The 27805-nt window shown below is 40.2% G+C and overlaps 1 protein-coding gene across 3 annotated transcripts in view; it reads right to left on the minus strand.

The window, feature by feature from the left end:
* The window catches only part of LOC309868497 (liprin-beta-1-like), a 111981-nt gene that overhangs the window by 11865 nt on the left and 72311 nt on the right, over positions 1 to 27805 (minus strand). For 2 of the 3 annotated variants that reach the window (XM_082738421.1, XM_082738422.1), the window contains 9 exons: positions 26646 to 26707; positions 23412 to 23496; positions 13997 to 14151; positions 8474 to 8589; positions 7444 to 7500; positions 6070 to 6139; positions 3695 to 3866; positions 936 to 1068; positions 521 to 649 (listed from right to left, as the gene is read on the minus strand). In XM_082738421.1, the coding sequence (XP_082594547.1) occupies positions 521 to 649; positions 936 to 1068; positions 3695 to 3866; positions 6070 to 6139; positions 7444 to 7500; positions 8474 to 8589; positions 13997 to 14151; positions 23412 to 23496; positions 26646 to 26707 (979 nt within the window). Of the gene's footprint in view, positions 1 to 520; positions 650 to 935; positions 1069 to 3198; positions 3232 to 3694; positions 3867 to 6069; positions 6140 to 7443; positions 7501 to 8473; positions 8590 to 13996; positions 14152 to 23411; positions 23497 to 26645; positions 26708 to 27805 lie in introns of all 3 variants that reach the window. The other variant, XM_082738423.1, reaches the window with a different exon arrangement.

Below are 27805 nucleotides of genomic sequence, written 5' to 3' on the forward strand. Positions count from 1 at the left end.
AGTTACTATTTACCAGATACTCAACGCATATTAACTCCTTTAATCTTCATAATTAGACTAATTCATACCAGGGGACACGGAGGCGTAGAGTATGGATGTAGTTGCTCAAAGGTCACCCAGGTTACAGGAAGCAGCCAAGCCAGCAATCAGATCCAAGCAGTCTGTCTCTAGAACCTACTCTTAACCTCTATGTTAGCCCATCTCTCTAGAGCTATGCTTTAGAGTACTTGGAGTAACTATTTTCTCAGTCAGATTGAAGTCAAAGAATCATTCTTACACAGATGTTGCTGACACTTTAGCTTTGGTTCCTCCCTTGGCTCACGCAGCCCTCATCTTCTGCATGATTTTCACCAACCACTGCCAACCCGCACTGCTCTAAAGATGACGGACCCCTCTGCCAGGCAAAGGGGTAAGCAAGGGATTCTACTGCTCAGCCCAGGGACAATACTAACATTGCAAGTGCTCATAGCCTGGACATGTGGGTAGAGATGTCAAAGTCCATTCGTTCAGTTTTTCTCACCTGTTAGATTGTCCCAAATCTCGAGACCAACCCAGTTGTGGCCCTGCAGTTGCCCTTGTCCCTCCTCTTTTAAATTCAGGCTCAGACAGGTCATCTGGGTTGAATGTAGTTGACTGACTTCTCCTAAGTCTGAATAGAAGAAACAACATCACATTGCCTTGTAGAGACCTGAGGAGACCTTAGGACTTTAAAGTTAATGAGAACATTGCTTATGTATGGTCAGAAAAGATGTCTGGATTAACACTTTAACTGAGACCCAGTGAGTCAGTGCATCCCAGATCACAATCTTCCTTCCATCAAAGGAACAGCAAAGCCTTACAACTGCATACTTGTTTCTAGGCAATCTTCCATTTATTCCTACATTTGAGCAACACACAACACAAAGCCCCCTCCGGTTGTCTGCTGTGTTACTTACTTTCCAAAGAGTTTCAGGAATCCTCTGGATTTCTTTTTGGAATCTGGCGATGGTGGAGATATCTGCGAATTTTTCGGCTGGGAAGATCTACCAGCCAGATCTAGGTGCTCAGCTGTCTCCTTCTCTGTTTCAGCTATTCCAAGAACAGAATACATACTTGGTGAGTTTTAAAGTACGGAATGAACATGACTAGATGCTACCCTTCTTAACTTTAGCAACTCTTCACAAATTCTTCTTCTGTTGGTCTGTAAAGAGCACCCTACAAATATTACAGATGGAACACAAATTTATGTTCTGCTTTACCGTCTGCTGTGTATCAGTGAATGATGTGTATAATATCGCATATGATATTGTGCCTAAATCCATTAACGCACAAATTACCACCTCTTTGAAGTTCAAAGGTGGGATAGGATTGCCACATTCTTTAAGTGATCTGAGATCACTTAAATTAATCTCGATTTTTCTGCAGCACTTGGTACTGCTGACATTCTTCCCACATTCTTCAAAAACATCATCTCCTTCATCTTGTTAGGACAATCTCCCAGATCTGTCATCTGATCGTTTCTTCTCTGCTATAGGACCTGTTTTCTCCTCTTCTTCCACTCCGAGATTCTGTTCTAGGCTCCTGCCAGCAGGATCTCTGAACAAGTTCACCCACTCCGTGCCTGGCACAAAATGATGGCTTCCCTCATTCATAAGCAGCCAGTATCACAATCTCTGGTCCTAATCTCTCTCCCCAGACTCAGGATCTGAACGTTTATGGATATTCCCAATGTGCTGTGCCAGGAACATCTTAGACTCAACAAATCCATCCAATTCTCAGAAGAATTCTCTTAGATTTTCTTATTTAATATTCCCTTGATACTAATTAATATTCTTCCTGTTACTCCCATTCACACTCTTTGGCATTTTCTTTTCACTCCCTCCTCTCCTTTGGCATTTACATCAGATCCTAGTCACCAAGCCCTGGCGGTCTTTTTTCAAGAGAGTTATTCCTATTTATAACTTGCTATGTCCTACTGAGAAAAGACTGTACTGGATATGCACACATTTTTCTTTTGATATAAAATCAGTGTCTGTTGATTCTGCCTTGAAAGAGTAACATCCAAATTTGCTACGCCCAGTTCTCCCAGCATTCTCTATTTCTTAATTCTTTTACCTGCCCCTTAAGATATGATCCCCCACTAACAAACACAAGCAGTACTGTTTCCTCAGTGTGAGACGACACTTTTACGGGAAAGAAAAAGTTGTACAAAAATCACAGAAATGGTGTTTCAGCAAGATACAAAAGTTGCAGAGGTTGACTTTTCTACGAAGCACAGCTGTGATTATAGGTTATAATAAGCAGCACTGGGCTCTTAGCATTAACAATGTATTTCTTCTAAGAAAGATGCAAAAACATTTGAAAATGTTGTCTGGATTTTATTTATCCCATGTGTATTCTAGAAATGTAAGACTGCAAAGGGAGAAAAGTAACCTGTGCTGACCCACATGAGTTGGTGTATGGGTATCTCAGGGAAAATCCAAAGGAACCTTTCCATCCAAACCCCAAAGCCATCATGGGTACGGGTATACCAGAAAATGTTGCCTAACTCACCCTCATTCTAAAAGCATCCTGTTTTCATTTTTTTATTTTGAGGATGTTTCCTCCCTCCCATGCCCCATACTTTTAAAAAGGAAAACGGAGTTTCCCCTCTCCTAAAATCACTCTAGGGGAGGCTCCTTAAATATCCCAGAAATCTTCCTCCAGTGTCACTAAATGCCACTTCCATCTTCAAAGCAATAAATGTCAGAAGAACATTCCCTTAAGAAAAGTCAGTCTAAAGCAATCATTTGCAATGTCTTCTACAGACTTCTCGATTTGGCTGAAAACATTGCTCTCTGGGGATAATGGAGACATGGAGAAGGAACTGTCAGGACCTGGGAGTTAGTGTGAGACAGGATGCACCGGAAGGGTGAGAAAGCTGGAAGGTACGAGGCAGGAGAGTCCTGCCCTGGACTCTGAGGGTGCCGTGCGCTTCTGGGTCCTCCCAGAGCTCCTGGTAAGGTGTCATTAGCAGGAGTTAAAACAGCACGTAGGCTGGGAAGCAAAGACTCTCCAGAAAGTTCACTTTAGCAGCAGTTGGAAGGAACTCTCTGGAGTCGAGGACAACATTTTCTGATCGCTGCCAGCTTGCTTTCTAGAGATCGCAGATGCCAAGAGCAAGGATTAGTCAGCCTGGAGGACAGCACTGGCGAAGGCTGGCATGCAGGGGTACGATACCTAGGGTGGGTGCACTGGCACTTCGTTTACGATCTTCAGATATCCCAACAATGCACACAATCACACGCAGCCCAATGGAGAGAACACAGGAGAATGACAAAATGAAACACAGCTCAAAGTCCTACTCACAAAATACACACGGGGGAGGAAAGGCAAGCACTGCGCTGTGCTTCCAACATCGCAGACTCCATTAGCAGGAACAATATGGGGTTAATTGGTCCACTTTCGAAACAGATGAGAAGCTGTTTACAATGAACTCAGAGAGTGTCAAGGGTTTTGGTCTTTCCTCTACACTTATACTCCAACAAGGAGAGCAGGGTGATGGCCTGCACAGAGCTATCTTTACCACCGAATTAAACCCAAGGGGTCAGTTTCTTGCATTCACCTTCATTTCTGAGAACGAGAAACGCACAGATCAATGAACCAGGGAAGGGAGGGGATTGACCTTGTCCTCGTCCTGAGTGAATTAAAGCAAAAGCACGCTGGCCATACGTACCCAAGTTTGGTGCACTTGCTGTCCTCTTGTTACTTTTTATTTTAAAAAAGCCACGCCCAAAGAATGATCTGGCTTTCCGAGTGCCAAAGGGGTTGTCGTCCACGGATGCATCACGCCCCGGAGCTTTCGGAGGGAGGCCCCTGAATGGGCTGCTTTCTACAGGAGCTTTATCCTAAAAGACAAGTAATAATAAATGGAACACAGCGTGGCTGTGCACAATTAGGAGTACACGCTGGGCACAACACCTGATCTGTTACACATGTGATTTTATTGAAAAGAATCACAGAACTGATAAGTTGATTATGAACACCAAGCACCATATTACAATTTAGAAAGTCAGTTCTGAAAGCTACTTAGGAAGCAAGAGCAGCAACAAAAACATGTTCATCACTGACCTATAACCGGCATGCTTCAGATGTGAAGTATTTAGGACATAGAAATTCTCAAGCTTTATTTTATTTGCCTCATTCCCCCAATGACATGGAAATAAGGTACTGCATAACCAGAATACCAGCAGGCTTCCTATTTTTGGAATGGTTATGACATGGACTAGGCTACAATGCAGTTCACAGTCTTTGTACCGTAACTGCATCAGAAGCCCAGCGTAATATAATCACTGTGCAAAGTAGGCGTTATCTCCAAGCTTCTACACCAGCAGCAGAAAGAGATTCTACTCCAGTTATTTAAATATTCTACTCAAGGAATTACTAGTCAAATGAGGACACAACCAGTGACTGTTAAACATTTTGTTTTTGAGAGGGTGTTCTGAGACATATTCATTACCTTGCCTGCAAGTTACCCGACACAGATCACCAATTTTCAAACACTATGACATGCTTGATACACTTAACACCAAAACTAAACTTGTTATAATTAAATTTTTCTTCATCGATTCAGAAGATTCTTTGGCTGTCTCTAATAGGTCAAGGTCTTTATCGCGAAACTTAACTGTAATTAAGTTATACTTCTAAGTACTGTTGATTTTTTAGCTTTCTTGTTATTTGAATTAGCAGTTCCAGTAACATGATCTATTATATTGTTTCAGTAGGATCCAAAGATGCTTTGATTTGCATGCCCTCATTCCTCTAACATCTCCTGCCCTCTGTTTTTGTTTTTGCAGAGGTAGAGAAAGGGGAGAGGGGACACAAGCTTTGAAGGTGGTTATTTTATCCTCTGAATTTATTGCTCATCGTAACTACAAGTTTATAGATGCCACAGTTTAGTGCAACTATTACCTATGTCTCACCACAGATGTCAAAATCATTTAATCATTTATTGAATTGGCAAGACAAAAAAGGACAAAGGATGCCTGTAATTACAGCTGTGTGCACAGTCCATGCCTTATCAGGGACACCTACATTACAACTCAAGGCATTCAGAGCCAGCAGTCAAGGGAGTGCATCTGGAAGTGGCCTACCAGAAGGTAGCCTTTACAGAGTTAATGGTTGAAAATTGGAGGAAGAACGAGAGCCCTTGTTGATGAGGCCTTTAAAAAAAAAAAGACAAAAAAACAGAACACCAAAATGTTTGCTGTATACACAGTGGCTATATTAAATAAACAGCTGTTCTCGGGCAGGTGACCTAAGGATGTTTTGTGAGGTCTTAGGAAGCCCAAATATGATAATTAAGAATATCACTAGCCTGATTGAGAGTTGGGGGTTTTGTCTGTTTTTTGTACCTCCCCAACAGTTTATTGAGGTGAAACATAAAAAGTAACTGAACAATTAGGGGACATTAAGTACACTCACGGTGTTATATAACTGCCACCTCCACCTAGCTCCCAAACATTTCCATCATTTTGAATAAAACCCCTCACCCTGGAAGCAGTTTCTCTCCGTTCCTCCCTCTCCATCTCTGGCAACCGCCAAACTGTGTTCTGTCTCTATGGATTTATCTACTCTACATACTTCACATAAATGGAATCGTGGACTATCTGATCTTTCGTATCTGGTTTCTTTCATATAACATGTTTTGGAGGTTCTGAGTTTGGGTTTTTTGGAGACAGTTAAGCAATCCCATGTATCAGACATCACAAACATTTTTCCATTGTAATCTGGACATAGGAATGGCTTCATATATTCACAAACTGTTACACACAATTCTAGAAATTAAAATAAACTTTTATCTACTTCTAAGCTATACAATCTCAGTTCCATTTATTTCCAATAATGGCTAATTAGTCTTCAGTTGTGATTATATACACTAGTTTCAACTGTTCATATTCACCCTTCTTAATATTTACCATTAACTGTGGTATCTAATAAATCTGCATTAGAGAAACCTCAAACTCTTCTTGACAGTTTTCTTTGGAAAATGGGAAAATGTGAGGATCCCTAAATATTTGCGTCTCAGGGTAACAGACAGAGAAACAACACAGAACCAACCCCATCTGATGACTCTTTCTTCAGATTGACCAGGCTGCTGGACTTTTGCAGACTTGAAGTTCTAAAAATAACAATAATAGTAATTAGGATTAATAATAAGTGGCTCTGGTGCCACTGTTTCTTAGGAGAATATCTTGGAAAGAAACTAAAACTGTGTGTGGGTTGAATCCTGGTCATAAAAGAAAATCCGGATTCAGGCAGTCACTTATGTGCTTTACTAAATTATAACATTGAGTTCTTTTAAAAGCAGAGGTGGTTAACTGTCCTGCCAATAACTCTAAATGTCCCACACATGTTAGAATAGCTGGAAAAACACTTAGGACTCTCCTTGTGATGTCAACATTTGAAAATAAACCAGCATTTTTCCATGGACCAGTGGTGTATCCTTTTATGTATACATTTAGACCAGGAACTTTTTTATTTTTTATTTTTATTTAAATTTTAGTTAATATACCAGGGAACTTCTAAAATACTCACATACTATTTATATATAATCCTTGTAATTAAAATAAAGCACAGAAGTGTTACTTTTCAATTCACAAAGGAATCCATTTTCTGAATCTGGCCAAGTAGTTCATTTTACAGTTCTGATCGAGGCATACAAGAAAAATCCCTCTGGCTGCCCATAATAATTTGTTTGCTATCCTTGCAAAGGTGAAGTGACACTGTAAACATCCAGAGATTTTTTTCCCTTTCACATAACTAGCATTCAAGTGTACAGGGCTGTCTTTTCAAAAATGGAAGTCAGGAATAGGTGACCAGTTTAGAGAGAGAAAAAAGCTCTAAGAAGCAGAGTAACACACATACACAAACTTTTAAAAGGCAATTCTCATGTACTCATGTGTACATAAGTTACTAGACTTGTCCAGTATCAAATAAAGTAAAAGATATTGGTGAGAAAAGAGAAGATCTCATCTTTGAATACTGCTCTGGTAAGAGATTTTCCTAATTCAGACTTGAACTTGGATAAACATAGATAATGGACCGGTTTACTACATGGAGAATGCAAAAAACTACTGCAGCCTTTCCAGCCATTACATCATTCTCTGTGACTCTTTTCTGCTAGGGTCAAAATGCAAGCCAGTGCAAACCTGAAATTCAAAGCACTGCACTTCACATGAAAACTGATGAAGGAAGGCTAAAGCCGTGCAAACACTTGGCACGAGATAATGGATAACAGTCCATGAGTAAGAATCTCTTTGTTAACTCACAACCTCCCCTTTCCCTGACATCCAACCACCACACCTGCATTAATGTATTCAGGCCTCAGTCATCCGCTTCTCACAGTGGTCACTGTGAGTTTGTCAGAAGCTTCCTCTCTCCCAGGTATCAATGACATTTTCCACATTCAAGAACATGACTTACGAAAGACTATCGCACGGCTGGGTTTCAACAGAAGCACCAAGGATTATTTTTCCATCACTAAAAGAAGAAAGAAAAGAAAAGGAAAAAAAAAAATGGAATGTGTGTGCTTCACAAGTAAAAGACCATATATATTCTAAGTAAGCAGAACTGTCAAAAAAACAAAAAATTGTGCTGGGGAAGCGATTTCTCTTTTAAAACAGTCGTGTGTGTTTTGTTTTGTTTTGTTTTTAAACACACGCTCCATGCCCAGCATGGGGCTTGAACCCACAACCCTGAGATTAAGACCTGAGCTGAGATTGAGTCAGCTGCTGAATTTACTGAGGATTCCCAGCTGCCCCTCTCTTTTAAAATTTTCTACTATATTTTCTTTTGTTAAAAAAATATTTTACTTATTTATCTGACAGAGAAATCACAAGTAGGCAGAGAAGCAGGCAGAGAGAGAAGAGGAAGCAGGCTCCCTGCCGAGCAGAGAGCCCTATGTGGGGCTCGATCCCAGGACCCTGGGATCATGACCTGAGCCAAAGGCAGAGGCTTAACCCACTGAGCCATCCAGGTGCCCCTAAAATATTCTATTATATTTTCTTTTATTTGGTCTCATTATAAGGTTAAGTAATTGAGAACATGCTCCCTCAAAATTCTACTTGTTAATGGAGAAACTACTGTATCCCTGTCCCAAATCCTTCTTCCGAACAGCCTGGGCCACATGACCATTGCTATGGGGCTTGGGACCCACTGGCGGCTCCCCATGACTTAGGACATAAAACTTGAGTCCCCTAAAATCTCTCTCTAACCTGAACACCACACCTCCCTGGACTCCTGCCCTAGGACTTCTTGCTTCACACCCTTTATTTCAATAATCCAGAACTGACTGTAGTGATTGATTTACACTGGTCCCCTGGCACATGCCTTACAGTTTCTTGCCTCTCACAGTAAAACCTGTGTCTGTAAATAAATTGCAATGCACTCTTGTGTTTGCTTGATCTACTCTGCTGAACATTTATATTGCAATGTTGGGTCATAAATGACATACCTTTCTTCAAATAAAGTCTCTGGTTGAGGAGGCAATTTTGCGCTTTCAGACGTTTCCAGGCCCTTAGATGTTGGCAGTAATGAAGGGATTGAAACTTGTAAGATGCTGGTGTGGAACTGTAATGTAATTAGAGAAAGTAAAAAATCCAATAAATAAGACAGAAGTCACAGAGATAAAATAAAAATAACGGAGACAATTACATGGTCCATCAAAAAAATTTCATACACCTATGTTTAAAAACACTATTCTATTTATAAAATGGTCTCTGGATATAAACATCAATGACTGTTAAAGTCAGAGAAAACATTCTGGAGGAAGGTCATTTTTTTTTTTTAAAGGTTTTATTTATTTATTTGACAGAGAGAGAGTGATCACAAGTAGGCAGAGAGGCAGGCAGAGAGAGGGGGGAAGCAGGTCCCTGCTTAGCAGAGATCCCGATGTAGGGCTCGATCCCAGGACCCTGAGATCATGACCTGAGCTGAAGGCAGAGGCTTAACCCACTGAGCCACCCAGGTGCCCCAAGGAAGGTCATTTTTGAACTTGGTTCTGAATAAAACATAATACCATCAAGTAAGTCAATAGTTGATCCTGACAACTTTAAGCCCTAGTAAAAACTTTAGTTCTAACCTTATGCAAGTCACTTAACTGGGCACCAGTTTTCTCCTCTGTAACATGAGAATGGCAATGCCTACCTGACAGGGTTGTCATGATTTGAGATGAGATTTGGGTAAAGTGCTTTGTAAACACATCTGTTTTCACTTTATTTTCTATCACTAGTCTAATATAGAATGTTGTTCAAACCAGATTTTTTTTTTTTTAAGATTTTATTTATTTGGGACGCCTGGGTGGCTCAGTTGGTTAAGCAGCTGCCTTCGGCTCAGGTCATGATCCCAGCGTCCTGGGATCGAGTCCCACATCGGGCTCCTTGCTCCGCAGGGAGCCTGCTTCTCCCTCTGACTCTGCCTTGCACTCTGTCTGCCTGTGCTTGCTCTCTCTCTCTCTCTCTGACAAATAAATAAATAAAATCTTTAAAAAATAAAAAAAAAAAAAAGATTTTATTTATTTGACAGAGAGAGACATGGTGAGAGGGAACACAAGGAGGAGGAGTGGGAGAGGGAGAAGCAGGCTTCCCACTTCCCTGAGCAGGGAGCTTGATGAGGGGCTCCATCCCAGAACCCTGGGATCACGACCTGAGCAGAAGGCAGACACTTAACGACTGAGCCACCTAGGCACCCCCCAAACCAGTTCTTTGTGGATACCACTTAAAACACTTGGCTTAATAATACTACAGCAGCAACAACAAAAATGCCTAAAAACACCTTCCTAAACAAATGCTTTGTGTACCCTAAGGATGGAATCTATGGAACAAATTTTATACTCTGGGGTTAAATAATTTTCGATGACTGTAGAGCAGTATGGTGTAAGAGCCCATCATAAACTACAATACATGAATCACTTAAAAAATATTGTGATAAAAAAATAAAATTTTCCTCAGTGAATTCAGTCTGCCAGTCAACCAACCAATCAGTGACCGTCCCTCCTTCTGAAGTCAGCCAGGAAGGTAGGGACTTACAACCTGGAACACACTTCTAGATGCCAATCAATCAATGACAGTCTCACCTCTGTAACCACACATCCACAGCGGATGTCAACTCTCTCTAGCCTCTGAGAGTCCCTCAATCCCTGAGCTCCAAGCAACCCCACATGCCCCACATATGATCAAAGAGACTGTCCCTGACCAACAAAGTTCACCGAGGTAACTAAATAAGCAATACATTTAGCTCTGTGGTTTTTTGTTCCAGTTACTGAGCGGTGGTCTCATTCCTTGACACTAAGAGGTTATAACATGTGAAGTCTGTTGAAATAATCTGATTGGGCCCAAGACGGAGTGGTTCGTGTTAAGCTCCATGTCAGTAAACCCAAGCTTAGCTAAGTTTCCGTGCTCGGCACTCCCAGAAAAGGCAGACCTAGGTCAACCAATCGGCACTTGCCTGCCCTTAGTAAGTTACCTGACCCACCCCGCCCCGAGACTTCTCTTTGCTGCACATTAAGGAAAGTAACCCTACTTAACCAACCAGCAAATGACCAGCCTGATCCTCTGCTCCTGCTTCCTTCGGCCTAAAAAAGCCCTTCATTTTGTACAGATCCGTAGAGTTCCTTTCCATCTGCTAAAACGGACATTGCCTGATTCATAAATTGCTGAATAAAGCCAGTAAGATGTTGCAAATTTACTCATTTGAAGTTTGTTCTTTAACAACAAGTCTGATCTTGTTGCTTCGCGATTTTTTATTTATTTATTTATTTTTTAGAATCTTTATGATTAGTTCTGGGCAATTTACAGAGCCATCATCCCTGTGTTAAACATTTTCTCAGCTGAATTTTTTTTAAAGATTTTATTTATTTGACACAGAGAGATCACAAGTAGGCAGAGAGAGAGAGGAGGAAGCAGGCTCCCTGCTGAGCAGAGAGCCCAATGTGGGACTTGATTGATCCCAGGACCCTGAGATCATAAACTGAGCCGAAGGCAGAGGCTTAACCTACTGAGCCACCCAGGCGCCCCTGAATTTTGTTCTTTAAGAAGTCCTATTGCTGTAAAATAGGAGATTACTTCCCTCTCTTTTTTCTTTTTTTTTTTTTTTAATTTGAATCTTTATGATTAGTTCTGGGCGAATTATTGAGCCATCATCCCTTGTGTTGTCAAGTTCACAGTAGCTCCCCGGGTTCCTAACATGGGGAAGGAAATGGCCCACTAACAAACTGATCCATTTCCTTGATTTCGTTTTGAACTTAGGACTTTAACTCCCAACTCCAATCTCCCTTCTAGCTCTTCTTTAACAATATGGCTGAACACACTCAATCCTCATCAAATCATTCTGGTTCCAAACAAAAAGTCTCATTAAAGTACAATTCACATAGGAAAGACTTTTTTTAAAGAGACTATCTGGGCAAATCTTACATGTAACATCTGCCATTCTGTAAATAGGCAGCAAGCATACTCATTGACTGTCAAATGTTATTTTTCCCTTCAGTAGAAATATAATTAGCAATTAGGGGATTTTCCCCCTCTAACATATTTTTTATTTCCCCCTCTAAAATATTTTTTATTCCTTAACTAATCCTTTGCCTCTTTTTTCCAATTTTATTGGGATATCACTGACATGCAGTACCGTATAAATTAAAAAGAAAAAAGAAAAGGAAAGGAAAAAAAAACACATTTTTTTCCTTGCAATGAGAACTTTTCGGATCTACAGTCTTAGCAACCTTCCAGCATACCAGACAGCAGTGTTAACTATAGTCATCACGTTGTACCTTATACCCCCAGCACACTTGTCTTATAACTGGAAGTCCGTACCTTTTGATCACCACCTTCCAATTTCCCCTACCCAGTAATCCTTATGACTGACATCTTTTAGCCCTCTCCTATAGTGAAGAGAGAAATGTTTCCTCCTTGAATTCATTTTCATGCAATTCAAATTTCATTTTCTCATTAGGTAATCAGCAGGAATAGATAGGAAAAGAAAAGATGCCACTTGGTTTTTTTCGCACTGAATACAGTAATATGTTAAAGGAAAGACGACCAAAGGGGGAATTGGAAAACATAAGGTAGTCAAGACTATTTAGTTAAAAAACAAAAACAACAATAACAAAAACAATTTTTCCCATTCCTAGTTTCTCTAGACAGTACACTGCACTAAAATTAAAAGTTCTAGGGCAAAGACGGAGGTGCTGTCAGGAAGCCACGGGTGTGCCTAGGTTAAGACCTCAGGAAGACTTAAGGTACAGCTGTCTCATTGAAACCTTCAAAAAGTTCGACAACTCTAAAAACAGAGGGATATTCCATAGCAGCCATACAGAAAACTTAAGATAGAGAAAGTCTTATGGTGAAGATAATTGTGGATATCCTTTACCTGACGGAGTGGATTATAAATTGATTCATAAGAAATGCCAAATGAATAAAATATTATACCAAATAGAACCAAGAGGGACAGAGATAGTAGAAGGCAGAAGGCCCTAGACCCGTATAGATACTTTTGCAGAAAACAACTCATCTGCAATTACAGGTTCTTTCTCCTGGAAATGGAAAGATGACTCCCAAGGAACAACCAAGAGCCCAAAGGTCTGGGCCCTGTCAAGGAACTGGCCACACGAGCCTGGCTGGATTTGGGAACTGCTACTGACTAATGATACGTGGGTGTCTTCCATGTCTATGTTCCCTCTTCTTGAATGGGAATGCCCAGTAGTTACTATGCCCATTCCACCACTGCATGTCAGGTGTGTAGGGGACAAATGACTTGACCTTGAATTTCCTGGTTCTTTACATGGAATGGAGTGCTACTCGAGAAGCCAAACCTGAGCAGCTGCACCTACATCTTGACCGGGTCTGGATGACAAGGTCTTGGGATGCGGAAGCCTGACTGGAGTAAGACCAAGAGGTCTTTGATGAGGGGATGAGGACATTTTGCATGGGGGAGGGATATAAATGATTGTAGCCAGAGAGTGGAGGGCAGTTGTACTAGTCGAATATGGTCGTAGGGGTATATGCCATCCCATGTGTTCTTCTCAAATGTGATATTACTTGTCCATCAAGAGGTAGGGTCTTTGTTTCCTCTCTGTGAATGTGTGTGGGCCTGTGACTACAGGAGAAGAGATGCCACAGGGTTTCCGAGTCATAGCATAAAAGATGATATAAATATGCCCAGTCCTCTTATTGGGATGCTCATCCTTAGGATCTAAACGCTCTGCTAGAAGAAAGCCAGGGAGTCACAGGTATTTCCAGCTAGGGCCTCAGCTGAGGTCCTGTCCAACAGTAGTACCAACCAACCATGTGATATACAAATGGGTAGCCTTCGGATGACTCAAGCCTCCAGCCTTCACACCATTCCAACTATTGCCCAGTGGAGCGAAGAAGAAATGCTCCTGCTGAGCCTTACCCACATCACACATTTGTTAGCAAAACAAGTGCTGTCATTCAAGCCACAAATTTTTGGGGTGGTTTGCAATAGGTAATGGAAACAGATTTTGGCACCAGTCTGATATGTGAAAGAAAAGTAAATGAGTTCAAGACAAAATATTCCTGTCCAGCTGCTTTTTTCCAAGTCTAAAGAAGTCAGGGAAGATTTTAGACCAGAATTTTTCAGAGACAACATTGGAAGTGACTAAAACCAACTTCTTTATATAATCTCACGTTACCCCTCTTCATTTATTCCCTATTTGTTCTTTACTAATAAAGATTATTATTGTGTAGATTGTAATCTATTTAGGATGACATCTTTCTCCCATGTTCTTCCTGAATTATTTAAGCAATTTTGACATTGCCCAAGGTATTTATTTATTAAAGAGGGGGGAAAAACCAATCTTTCAAATAAAGTCCTAGGAGACTGAGTTTTGACATGAAAATTGCTAAGACTCAGTCAGTAGCCACACTGAGAAAAGATCCCAGGTCTTTCCTGCTGTCAACAGCATTTTAACCTTCAATGACACAGTCTCTTCACTACAAAGATAATGTTGAGAGTCTGTAAATACCTCTTCTGGAACACTTGTGTTGAATGGGTCACGACTGGGAGATCCCGTGACTGGTGTAGATGATACACTTTTCTCCAGGTCACTAAAACCCTGCGCATCCAGCAAAGTGGAGACGGAACCAGAAGTGAGCAGACCGTCCAAGTCGCCATCTTGGTCTAGGAAAAGGAGAAAAATGGCAGCTTTTCATTTACATTTCATTTTTGGAGGAAGAATACCAACTGAATATAAACATTTTTCCCATCCTCAAAAATCAAAAGTGAGTTTCCTTTGAAATCCTTAGAAAAATAACAAGAGGACCTCTAGGAGAAATGTTAAACTATGAGCACCTGGAGCCTGAGGGTGGTATTAATAGCTATTACCACAGACTCACAGCCTTGAAATCAGAAGTTCATTTAGTCCAACAACCTTCCCTAATTTTGTTTCAGAATTTGGGGCTTTACAAATTTCAGTTCAGAAACAACCAAGCTGGGGAGGAGTCAAGATGGCGGAGAAGTAGCAAGCTGAGACTGCTTCAGCTAGCCGGAGATCAGCTAGATAGCTTATCTAAAGATTGCAAACACCTGAAAATCCATGGGCAGATCGAAGAGAAGAAGAACAGCAATTCTGGAAACAGAAAAACAACCACTTTCTGAAAGGTAGGACCGGCGGAGAAGTGAATCCAAAGCGACGGGAAGATAGACCCCGGGGGAGGGGCCGGCTCCCGGCAAGCAGCGGAGCAAGCGCACACAAAATCAGGACTTTTAAAAGTCTGTTCCGCTGAGGGACATCGCTCCAGAGGCTAAACCGGGGCGAAGCCCACGCGGGGTCAGCGTGGCCTCAGGTCCCGCAGGGTCACAGAAGGATCGGGGGTGTCTGAGTGTCGCAGAGCTTGCGGGTATTGGAACGGGAGAGCCAGCTACAGAGACAGAGCGGACAGTAGGCTCACAGCTCAGTGTTACCTTGAACCGGTCGCAGGCTCGGTGAGCTCGGAGCGCAGCTGGAGGTCAGGCAGACGGGAGTAACTGGGCGCTGTTCTCTGGGGCCCTGGGCTCTCGGCTCCTCCGGGCCTGAGACCAGGAGGCCGCCATTTGTATTCCCGTCCTCCGGAACTCAACGGAAAGCGCTCAGGGAACAAAAGCTCCTGAAAGCAAACCCGAGCGGATTACTCACCCCGGCCCTGGGTAAGGGCGCTGTAATTCCGCCTGGGGCAAAGACACTTGAGAATCATTACAACAGGCCCCTCCCCCAGAAGATCAACAAGAAATCCAGCCGAGACCAAGTTCACCTACCAAGGAGTGCGGTTTCAATACCAAGGAGAGCAGCAGAATTCCAGAGGAGGAGAAAGCCAAGCACGGAACTCATGGTTTTTTCCTGTGATTTTTTTTTAGTCTTGCAGTTAATTTAATTTTTTCTTTTTCATTTTTTTTTTTTTCCTTCTCGCCTTCGGGTAAATTTTTTTTTTTAACTGTTACCTTTTTCTTTTTTAACAGTTTATCTAATATATATATATTTTTCTTTTTTACATATTTCTTAGGTGTTTTCTTTTTTAAAAAATTCTTTTCTTTTTAATTTCTTTTTTCTTTTTTTTTCTTTCTTCCTTTTTGAACCTCTTTTTATCCCCTTTCTCCCCACTCACGATATTGGATCTCTTCTAATTTGGTTAAAGCATATTTTCCTGGGGTTGTTGCCACCCTTTTAGTATTTTACTTGCCCCTTCATTTACTCTTATCTGGACAAAATGACAAGACGTAAAAATACAACACAAAAAAAAGAACAAGAGGCAGTACCGAAGGCTAAGGACCTAATCAATACAGACATCGGTAATATGTCAGATCTAGAGTTCAGAATGACAATTCTCAAGGTTCTAGCCGGGCTCGAAAAAGGCATGGAAGATATTAGAGAAACCCTCTCGAGAGATAGAAAAGCCCTTTCTGGAGAAATAAAAGAACTAAAATCTAACCAAGTTGAAATCAAAAAAGCTATTAATGAGGTGCAATAAAAAATGGAGGCTCTCACTGCTAGGATAAATGAGGCAGAAGAAAGAATTAGTGATATAGAAGACCAAATGACAGAGAATAAAGAAGCTGAGCAAAAGTGGGACAAACAGCCACTGGACCACGAGGGGAGAATCCGAGAGATAAGTGACACTGTAAGACGAAACAACATTAGAATAATTGGGATTCCAGAAGAAGAAGAAAGAGAGAGGGGAGCAGAAGGTATACTGGAGAGAATTATTGGGGAGAATTTCCCCAATATGGCAAAGGGAATGAGCATCAAAATTCAGGAGGTTCAGAGAACGCCCCTCAAAATCAATAAGAATAGGCCCACACCCCGTCACCTAATAGTAAAATTTACAAGTCTCAGTGACAAAGAGAAAATCCTGAAAGCAGCCTGGGAAAAGAAGTCTGTAACATACAATGGTAAAAATATTAGATTGGCAGCTGACTTATCCACAGAGACCTGGCAGGCCAGAAAGAGCTGGCATGATATTTTCAGAGCACTAAACGAGAAAAACATGCAGCCAAGAATACTATATCCAGCTAGGCTATCATTGAAAATAGAAGGAGAGATTAAAAGCTTCCAGGACAAACAAAAACTGAAAGAATTTGCAAATACCAAACCAGCTCTACAGGAAATATTGAAAGGGGTCCTCTAAGCAAAGAGAGAGCCTACAAGTGGTAGATCAGAAAGGAACAGAGACCATATACAGTAACAGTCACCTTACAGGCAATACAATGGCACTAAATTCATATCTCTCAATAGTAACCCTGAATGTGAATGGGCTAAATGCCCCTGTCAAAAGACACAGGGTATCAGAATGGATAAAAAAACAAAAGCCATCTATATGTTGCCTCCAAGAAACTCATTTTAAGCCCGAAGACACCTCCAGATTTAAAGTGAGGGGGTGGAAAAGAATTTACCATGCTAATGGACATCAGAAGAAAGCAGGAGTGGCAATCCTTATATCAGATCAATTAGATTTTAAGCCAAAGACTATAATAAGAGATGAGGAAGGACACTATATCATACTCAAAGGGTCTGTCCAACAAGAAGATTTAACAATTTTAAATATCTATGCCCCCAATGTGGGAGCAGCCAACTATATAAACCAATTAATAACAAAATCAAAGAAACACATCCACAATAATACAATAATAGTAGGGGACTTTAACACTCCCCTCACTGAAATGGACAGATCATCCAAGCAAAAGATCAGCAAGGAAATAAAGGCCTTAAACGACACACTGGACCAGATGGACATCACAGATATATTCAGAATATTTCATCCCAAAGCAACAGAATACGCATTCTTCTCTAGTGCACATGGAACATTCTCCAGAATAGATCACATCCTCGGTCCTAAATCAGGACTCAACCGGTATCAAAAGATTGGGATCATTCCCTGCATATTTTCAGACCACAATGCTCTAAAGCTAGAACTCAACCACAAAAGGAAGTTTGGAAAGAACCCCAATACATGGAGACTAAACAGTATCCTTCTAAAGAATGAATGGGTCAACTGGGAAATTAAAGAAGAATTGAAAAAAATCATGGAAACAAATGATAATGAAAATACAACGGTTCAAAATCTGTGGGACACAACAAAGGCAGTCCTGAGAGGAAAATATATAGCGGTACAAGCCTTTCTCAAGAAACAAGAAAGGTCTCAGGTACACAACCTAACCCTACACCTAAAGGACCTGGAGAAAGAACAAGAAAGAAACCCTAAGCCCAGCAGGAGAAGAGAAATCATAAAGATCAGAGCAGAAATCAATGAAATAGAAACCAAAAAAACAACAGAACAAATCAACAAAACTAGGAGCTGGTTCTTTGAAAGAATTAATAAATTTGATAAACACGGCAGGGATGTCCATTATCACCACTGCTATTCAACATAGTACTAGAGGTCCTAGCCTCAGCAATCAGACAACAAAAGGACATTAAAGGCATCCAAATCGGCAAAGAAGAAGTCAAATTATCACTCTTCGCAGATGATATGATACTATATGTGGAAAACCCAAAAGACTCCACTCCAAAACTGCTAGAACTTATACAGGAATTCAGTAAAGTGTCAGGATATAAAATCAATGCACAGAAATCAGTTGCATTTCTCTACACCAACAGCAAGACAGAAGAAAGAGATATTAAGGAGTCAATCCCATTTACAATTGCATCGAAAACCATAAGATACCTAGGAATAAACCTAACCAAAGAGACACAGAATCTATACTCAGAAAACTATAAAGTACTCATGAAAGAAATTGAGGAAGACACAAAGAAATGGAAAAATGTTCCATGCTCCTGGATTGGAAGAATAAATATTGTGAAAATGTCTATGCTACCTAAAGCAATCTACACATTTAATGCAATTCCTATCAAAGTACCATCCATCTTTTTCAAAGAAATGGAACAAATAATGCTAAAATTTATATGGAACCAGAAAAGACCTCGAATAGCCAAAGGGATATTGAAAAAGAAAGCCAACGTTGGTGGCATCACAATTCCAGACTTCAAGCTCTATTACAAAGCTGTCATCATCAAGACAGCATGGTACTGGCACAAAAACAGACACATAGATCAATGGAACAGAATAGAGAGCCCAGAAATAGACCCTCAACTCTACAGTCCACTAATCTTCGACAAAGCAGGAAAGAATGTCCAATGGAAAAAAGACAGACTCTTCAATAAATGGTGCTGGGAAAATTGGACAGCCACATGCAGAAAAATGAAATTGGACCATTTCCTTACACCACACACAAAAATAGACTCAAAATGATGAAGGACCTCAATGTGCGAAAGGAATCCATCAAAATCCTTGAGGAGAACACACGCAGCAACCTCTTCGACCTCAGCCACAGCAACATCTTCCTAGGAACAACGCCAAAGGCAAGGGAAGCAAGGGAAAAAATGAACTATTGGGATTTCATCAAGATCAAAAGCTTTTGCACAGCAAAGGAAACAGTTAACAAAATCAAAAGACAACTGACAGAATGGGAGAAGATATTTGCAAACGACATATCAGATAAAGGACTAGTGTCCAGAATCTATAAAGAACTTAGCAAACTCAACACCCAAAGAACAAATAATCCAATCAAGAAATGGGCAGAGGACATGAACAGACATTTCTGCAAAGAAGACATCCAGAGGGCCAACAGACACATGAAAAAGTGCTCCATATCACTCGGCATCAGGGAAATACAAATCAAAACCACAATGAGATATCACTTCACACCTGTCAGAATGGCTAAAATCAACAAGTCAGGAAATGACAGGTGCTGGCGAGGATGCGGAGAAAGGGGAACCCTCCTCCACTGTTGGTGGGAATGCAAGCTTGTGCAGCCACTCTGGAAAACAGCATGGAGATTCCTCAAAATGTTGAAAATAGAACTGCCCTATGACCCAGCAATTGCACTATTGGGTATTTACCCTAAAGATACAAATGAGGTATCCAAAGGGGCACGTGCACCCGAATGCTTATAGCAGCAATGTCCACAATAGCCAAACTATGGAAAGAACCTAGATGTCCATCAACAGATGAATGGATCAAGAAGATGTGGTATATATACACAATGGAATACTATGCAGCCATCAAAAGAAATGAAATCTTGCCATTTGCAACAACATGGATGGAACTAGAGCATATCATGCTTAGCGAAATAAGTCAAGCAGAGAAAGACAACTATCATATGATCTCCCTGATATGAGGAAGTGGTGATGCAACATGGAGGCTTAAGTGGGTAGGAGAAGAATAAATGAAACAAGATGGGATTGGGAGGGAGACAAACCATAAGTGACTCCTAATCTCACAAAACAAACTGAGGGTTGCTGGGGGGAGGGGGTTTGGGAGAAGGGGGTGGGATTATGGACACTGGCGAGGGTATGTGCTTTGGTGAGTGCTGTGAAGTGTGTAAACCTGGTGATTCACAGACCTGTACCCCTTGGGATAAAAATATATGTTTATAAAAAATAAAAAATTAAAAAAAAAAAAAAAAAAGAAAAAGAAAGAAACAACCAAGCTGGAGAATATCAGTGGTAAAACAAACTAATTCTGAACAGCAACACAGTCACCATGAGAAACTCAATATTCATCATTCATCATTTCTGTGTTCTTATTTTTTATTAATTTTTAATAAACTAATAATGTATTTTTATCTCCAGAGGTACAGGTCTGTGAATTGCCAGGTTTACACATTTCACAGCACTCACATCATCATTTCTGTGTTCTTAAAGCAAAACAAAACAAAACAAAACAAAAACCACATACATATAAAGAAGAAAAAACAACAATAGGCAATCTTCTGATTCCTTAAGATGATCCTTCTGTGCCATTTATTTTAAAGAAGAAAGAACAGCCTTATGGACAAATGCAACCACATACCCAGGAAAGCGGCCAACTTTGAGAACTACTTCTACATCTTCAGCAATGAAAAGGATTAGCTGCTGAACAACTATGTCAGATATTCTTTTTTAAAACCAAAAATTGATGCTTAAAACACTATTCTCTGAATAGTACAAAATCCTAAGCTCATTTAAAGCTGTTAACTAGACTTACCTTCTTATATTTTTATTAGGCATTTATTCTAATTTCATTAAAATGTAGGTATTATTCGCATTCTCTAAGGACTAAGTAAATACAAATACTAGTTAGAAATCACTGTTTATAAACTATTCATTAGAACAGGACATAATTTTCAATGGTGGTTAAAAACTCCCTCTTTTTAATATACAAATGTCAGTAAGTACATGATAAGATGTCCAATACTTTTCATCATGAGGGACTTGTGACGAGAATACTTAAACACTAAACCAATTAAATCAAAATCATATCAAATGTACAGGATTGTGAAGTTTCAAATACCATACCAAGTGTTGGCAAGTGATACATTGCTGTTGGCAATGTAAAATAATACAACTAACTTTGGAAAAGAAAACGAAAAACAACCTCCTTTTTCTACACATTTTATATGCATTAAAAAAGATGAAAAAAAGTACAGGAGGGGTGCCTGGGTATCTCAGTTGGTTAAGTGTCTCTCTCTCTCTTTTTTTTTTTTTAAGCTTTATTTACTTATTTGAGAGAGAGAGAGCATTGCATGCACGCACAGGCCAGGGGAGGGACAGAAGGAAAGAATCTTCAAGTAGCCTCCACCTGAGTGCAGAGCCAAGGTAAGGCCTGATCTCACGACCCATAAGATCATGAGCTGAGCTGAAAGCAAGAGTCGGACGCTTAACAAACTGAGCCACCCAGGTGCTCCAAACGTCAGACTCCATCTCTGCTCAGGTCTTGATCTCCAGGTCGTGAGTTCAAGCCCTATGTTGGGCTCCATGCTGGTCATGGAGTCTATTTTAAAACAAAACCAGATTAAACAAACAACAACAACAAAAAAAAAAAAAACCCATGAAACTGACAAAAATGATCATGTCAGTGCAATTATGAAGAATACCTCTTTTCTTGATTTTCTTATGTTTCATAATTATAGAAATTAATGTTTTCCTTTGATTTTTAAATATAAAAACTACAGTATTGAGATTCTATAAAATCAAATACTGTTTTAAATGTTATGACTACAGGGGTGCCTGGGTGGCTCAGTGGGTTGAGCCTCTGCTTTCGGCTCAGGTCATGATCTCTGGGTCCTCTGCTCAGCAGGGAGCCTGCTTTCCCCTCTCTTTCAGCTGCCTCTTTGCCTATTTGTGATCTTTCTCTTTGTCAAATAAATAAATAAAATCTTTAAAAAAAAATAAATGTTATGACTACGTAAAAATTAATCACTTGTTAATTTGCAATACTGTCTAAAAAGAGACACTCTCTTGAAGGCAGAGAAAATGCTGAGTGATGAGAATCGCTGTAAGAACACTGACAGAGGTTCATTTGCTTGCTCATTTGGATATTTAAAATTTTAACATACACTAAGTCCTGTGGAAAATAAGATGAAGATCCATTTTTTTTTCCCCTCTCAGAAATCCTCGTCTGAAGTAGGATTTTCTTTCTTTTTGAACTCATCGAAATTGAAATTCCAAAATCTGAGTATTTCACAAGTATCTCTGAAAAAATTTATTACTCATGTTTACTTTTAGAGCAAATAACCCCACCTTGCATTGCTAATGAATGAGAAAACTTCCAACGTTCTTAACACTTTTGTTTTAAATGACCCCCAGAGATTTTCCACATTTGAGGATGGCCAACTGAACCATGCACCTATAGAATAATACCACATCAAAAGGCATAACTATTTTATTAAGTTTTTAATTCTAATTAACATACAGTGTAATACTAGTCTCAGGTATACAATATAGTAATTCAAAACTTCCCAACATCACCCTGTGCTCATCCCAACAAGTGCACTCCTTAATCCCCATCAAAGCGTGACTATTTTTACTTAGATGTCTTATGGTTTTGGTTTTATTTTATGTTTTAACTTAACACATTCAAAGCTGAACACAACCCCCCTTAATCATTTCAGTGCGCCCTCACTAGGCTTCGCTACCTTGGTAAATGGAATCATCACACACCCACCCCCCACCCCCGGTCGCTTTAGTCAAAAACATCAGTCTTTCTTGATTCTTTCCTCTTCTTCACTCTCATCTAATTCGTCACACCACTGTGTTAGTTCGAACACCAAAATGTGTTTCTAATCAGTACCATTATTAACATTCCATTTGGAATCCTGCAAGAGCCTCTTGACTGGCTTCTCTTCTTCTGATACTGCTCCCTCCTCCCAATATGGTCCATTTGTTACGAAAATGCCGCAGACTTGTAAAAACCCTTCCGTGGATCCCTCTGGGCTCACAGAGCTGAATGCCTCACATTGCCTGACCTGGCCAACGCTAACTTCTATCCGCTCGGCTCATCTCCTCTCATTCTCCCCCTGATCACTTCCTTCCAGTCAGTCACAACGGTCTTTTTACTACTTAAATACACCGAGCCCATTTTCCCCATAGGCTCTTTTAATAAACAAACAAACAAACAAACAAACAAATAAATGAATGAATGAATAAAATTTACTTATTTATTTTTGAGAGAGAGAAAGCATAAGCAGGAGGGAAGGGTAGAGGGAGAAGCAGACTGTTTGCTGATCTGGGAGGCCAATGCAGGACTCGATCCCAGGACCCTGGGATCATGACCTGAGCTGAAGGCAGATGCTTAACCCACTGAGCCACCCAGATGCCCCTCCCCACAGGCTCTAGAACACACTGTTCTGTCTAGAATGCTATCTGATGAACTCCACACAGAGGTTCTCCTTGACCAACCAGTCCACAGTATTCTCTTTGGCCTACTCACCAAGAAAGTGTGTGATATTGTTTCCTAATGATATTGTTGAATAAATGAATAAACAAACTATTTTGGAATAATGGATATTCCAGGAAAATGAAAACAAATGTTAAAGTTCATAGCCACTTAAAATCAAGTAAAGTAGAAAAACCTATAGAGCTACAGTACCTTTTTTACCTTGGGTCAGTATCACTGTATCTTGCATCTTCTTGTACCTATTCAGGCACTGTCGAAGATCTTCTATTTTCCGATCCTATTAATAAAATAAATTGTCATCTTTAAACTATGACTTTAAACAGTAAAAGTAATTGCAACACAAAGAATAGGGAGACATGAATTATTTACATTATTCAAGGAATATTTCTAAACTTTAGTAAAACTGGTAATATCTACATTTTACCAGTTTTCCTACGTACATCAGAGATAGAGAAAAAGTACCTCTAAATTTAGAGATCCTATCCTTCAGCTGCCATCTTTAAAAACAAAAACAAAACTAGGTAATAAGATACAAAACAAAAACAAAAACAAAACAAGAAAAAAATCAACTTTAATTATTCTCCTCTCCAACTTATGGGCAGGTCTTGAAAGAAAGGTCTACTACACCTGTTGTCTTTACCTGCTGTCATCAATCATAATCTGGCCTTTCTCTTCTCAAAACACTCAGCCAAAGTTGTACCAATTAGTCATCAGAGTCATCAGAGACTTCACATTTACTAAAAATAAGAGAACTTTTCATCCTTTTTCTAATTTGACCTCTGATACTTGACTGACCCCACTCTTTCCTCCTTTTTCCTTCACTTTTCTTTCCACTCTTTCTTTTCTTCTATTTTGATTTCTTAATCCCTTGACCAGATAGATATTCTACTTCCACTATCTACCCAGCCCAGTCTATAAAATGTTAGTGCTTTAAGATTTTGTCCTTTACCCCCACTCTGGTGGATCCTAAAAAAATGGGCTCCCTAGCTCTTCTCTCACTGGTTTTGGGCCTGGCCATGTGACTTGCTTTGGTCAAAGAGATATCAACAAATGTGGTTAGGGTTTGCCCTCTCTCTCTGCTCCAGGGAACCTTCACTATGTGAAGAAGCACAGGCTAGTCTAATGGAAGACGAGATATCATTTGGAAAAGAGACATCCCAGATGGGCCCAATCTACGCAAGGATGTTAATCACTAGACATGTGAGTCACACCAGCCTAGACCATCCAGCCCCATCCCACCCACCAGCTAACTGCAGAGATCAACAAAGCCAGCCCAGACCAGGAGAACCCCCTAATCAACCATCAGAAGTATGAGAAATAATAAATGTGATTTGTCATGGAGCAAAAGCTAATTTACATATCAACTATAGCTTAGTCTCCGAAAATCTATAATTCTGTATTTTTCCTAAAATGGACTGGGTTCACTCCCTACCCCATCTATAATTATACATTAACCCCCAAATTTAGATTCATTTTCCAACTTTCTATGAGAAATCTCCTTTTAAAAGTCCCATGAGCACATCGAAGTGAATGTCTCTAAAATTAAGCTCATTATTTGCCCCTGGTACTTGGGCTTAGATTCCCTTAACTCTTTGAGGGCACTATCATTCACCTCATTACTCAAACTAGAAACTTGTTCTCAAATCCCCCCCAAAAAAATTACTTCAAAGACTTTTACTTACTCGAGACAAAAAGAGGGTGAGAGTGAGAGAAGAAGAAGCAGGAGGAAGGGGCAGAGGGAGAGGGAGAAGCAGGCTCCCACAGGGAACCTGATGTGGAGCTCAATCCCAGGACCCTGTGGTCGTAACCTGACCGAAGGTAGGTGCTTAACCAACTGAGCCACCCAGGAGCCCTCAAATCCAAAATAAGGTTTTCAAAAACCCTGTCAACCTGTGTAAATGTCAGCGTCATATACCCCTCTACCTTATCTCATTCTGAACTTTCCCAACATGCACTAGGCTGTGCCAAGTCTGGGCTTTTGAGACATGTTTAGTTCATAGATACTCTCCTTAGCAGCTTTCGTTTTCCTGATAAACAACTCTTGCCTTTCCTCAGATTTTGCTCAAATGCAACCTCTTTGAAGCCTTCTGGAACTACTAAAAACTTATGTCAGCGTTGGTGCTCCTAAAGCAGTTTGAATGTCTAGTAAGCCCTCAGTCAACACTGGGAGATTTGTTTGTTATTGATGCTTTTTGAGAGAGAGAAATTAAGACTAAATGAATTTGTGATTACTTTTTTAAAAGTAAAAGCTATGGGGGCACCGAGGGGACTCAGTCAGTTATGCGTCTACCTTTGGCTCAGGTAGTGATCCCAGAGTCCTGGGATCAAGCCTCATATCAAGCTCCCTGTTCGCTGTTTTTCTCTCAAATAAATAAAATCTTAAAAAAAAAAAAAAAAGTAAAAACTACATGGGCCCCTTGCTAATGACTTTCCTTTTTATTCCACAGTGGTAAAGACTAGCAAAAAGAAACCTAAATATAGGTGGGTGGAGAGGGCAATGAGTTTATTTCCTAATAAAGAGCAAATAAAGAGAATGAACGGCAAAAATATAGAGTAAAACAGAGAACACAAGAATTAGAGAAAGAAACAAGCTGAGACAAAAAGATCAAGGCAAAGTTCTTTGGCAGTTGCTTGTTTTTTTACTTCCTTGAAATGACTCTTTTCTTGGGAAAATGCCTCCTTGTCCTATTCATTGAGTAACATGAGGTGTAAGAGTAGTTCTGATGATGCGAGCTGAACCCGACTGCTGCTGTCCGCTGGGTATATGGCTGATCAGGTAGGCCATGAAAAAACACCTTGCTTTAGAGGACACTGTTTCCCTGCTCTCATCAGAATGAAATCAGTGAAGCAACAGGAAAGAAGACTCTGGAGTCCCTGGCATTTGGCCAACAAAGCTAAAAGACAGCCTAGGGCCATATTTTATTTCATGGTACTGATGCCTCTGTTCTCGTATCTCACCTCTCAGGAGAACAGAGACAATCCCTCATGTGAAAGAATCCAGGAGTGTGAAGAAAATGATATGAAGAAAATTAACCTCATCGGGAAGCTAACAGTTGTCAGGGACCACCCCTTTCAGAGTTCATGCGAGCCCAGAAAGGATGCACTATGGACTGTATCCTTTCTCTCATTTCCCACCTGAATATAAAGAAATGATCTGAGGGCTTGAACATTTTTCCAGATTCACAGGGAGGTGGGAGAGGGAGATCTCAGTGGACCCAGTGCTGCCGGTCACCACTCTACCCACACAGTCACAATGACAACTGCCATCACCGAGAGCAGGCACATGAAGGTAGAAAGGCAGAACGGCTGTCCCTCAACATCAGTAGTGTGTAGGGTTCTTCCAACCTGGCATATCTCAAGAAAACTCATGGAGTGATCAAAATGGTGGTACACACCCACATAAATACTTTAATTTCATCTAGATACCTTTTCTTCATTTGCTGCCATCAAAGATTCCATAGCCTTTTTCATTTTTTGCACTTCAATATCTGAAAATATCACAAGAACACGTCAGAAGTCAGTTTTATTAAGGTGTGTGACAATAACAAGGGGCTGACTCTTCAGACTGAAGTGTTTTAATGAAATGTTTACCGTCCATATCCTCTTTTGGGGAAAATCTGAAAAATGAACACCTTCCATGTCGCCTGAATAGTTATCACTCCAGGAAGCAAACAATATGGGTCAGAGCTAACTACCCTCTCTCGAAGCAATAACAAAATCCTCACGAGAACACGGAAGGTGAAATTTCAGTGCTACAACCATGAAAACACGGCTTTTCAATTAAAAAAAAAAAAAAAGAAACAAGAAAACTAGAAAGCAGTGGGCGAAAGCGATGGACGGTGTACACAATGACATAAGCAGAGGACAGGATACTCAGTTTTAACCAAGATGGAGGCATGAATGGCAAGAGCCTGATGGAATGTGGCATCAATAGCAGTCATGCTATGAAGGTGGTTGTAGGTTCCATACAGAAGGATAAGTACTTTGCTTCATCTATAAACATCATTTATGAGACTATTTTAAAAGGTAAATGTGATTTTCCTTAAAATTTGACAGTCAAATACAAAAGCACATTACTTTAATAATAAAAGAACCAATATTTTAAGATGAAATGTCAACCTAAAACGAAATCACAAATTTTAAAAAATTCAAACAGAAAAAAAAATTGAGCTAAGGTTACCTGCTTCTGAGAAAAACAAACAAACAAACTACTACTTAAGGTAAGTTTTAAAATGCATCATTCATCACTGATAAAACACTTTCAATATGAAGGTATATTCTGTAGAAAATGCCTTTTTTTTTTTTTTGATGCCCAATTCCCTGGGTGTAAGAATTCAACATCTGGAGGAAAGAGTCTATTAATTAATGATTTATCTCGATGATGCATTAGATAATCTGGGTTCTGTTAATCGGCCTGGGTACAATCTCTTGTCTAACACCAACAGGGTATGTTTAGTTCCTAATGTAGATCTCAGGAAGAAGTGGGCTACAAAACCTTGAAAAGTAATTTTCTCCTCAGATACTCTGTCTCCCGAACTACAAAAAAAATTCTTCCTCCCCTCTGTTACTCTGGGTGTTCTGCTATA

This window comes from Mustela nivalis, assembly GCF_964662115.1.
Source record: "Mustela nivalis genome assembly, chromosome: 7".
NCBI lineage: Eukaryota > Metazoa > Chordata > Mammalia > Carnivora > Mustelidae > Mustela > Mustela nivalis.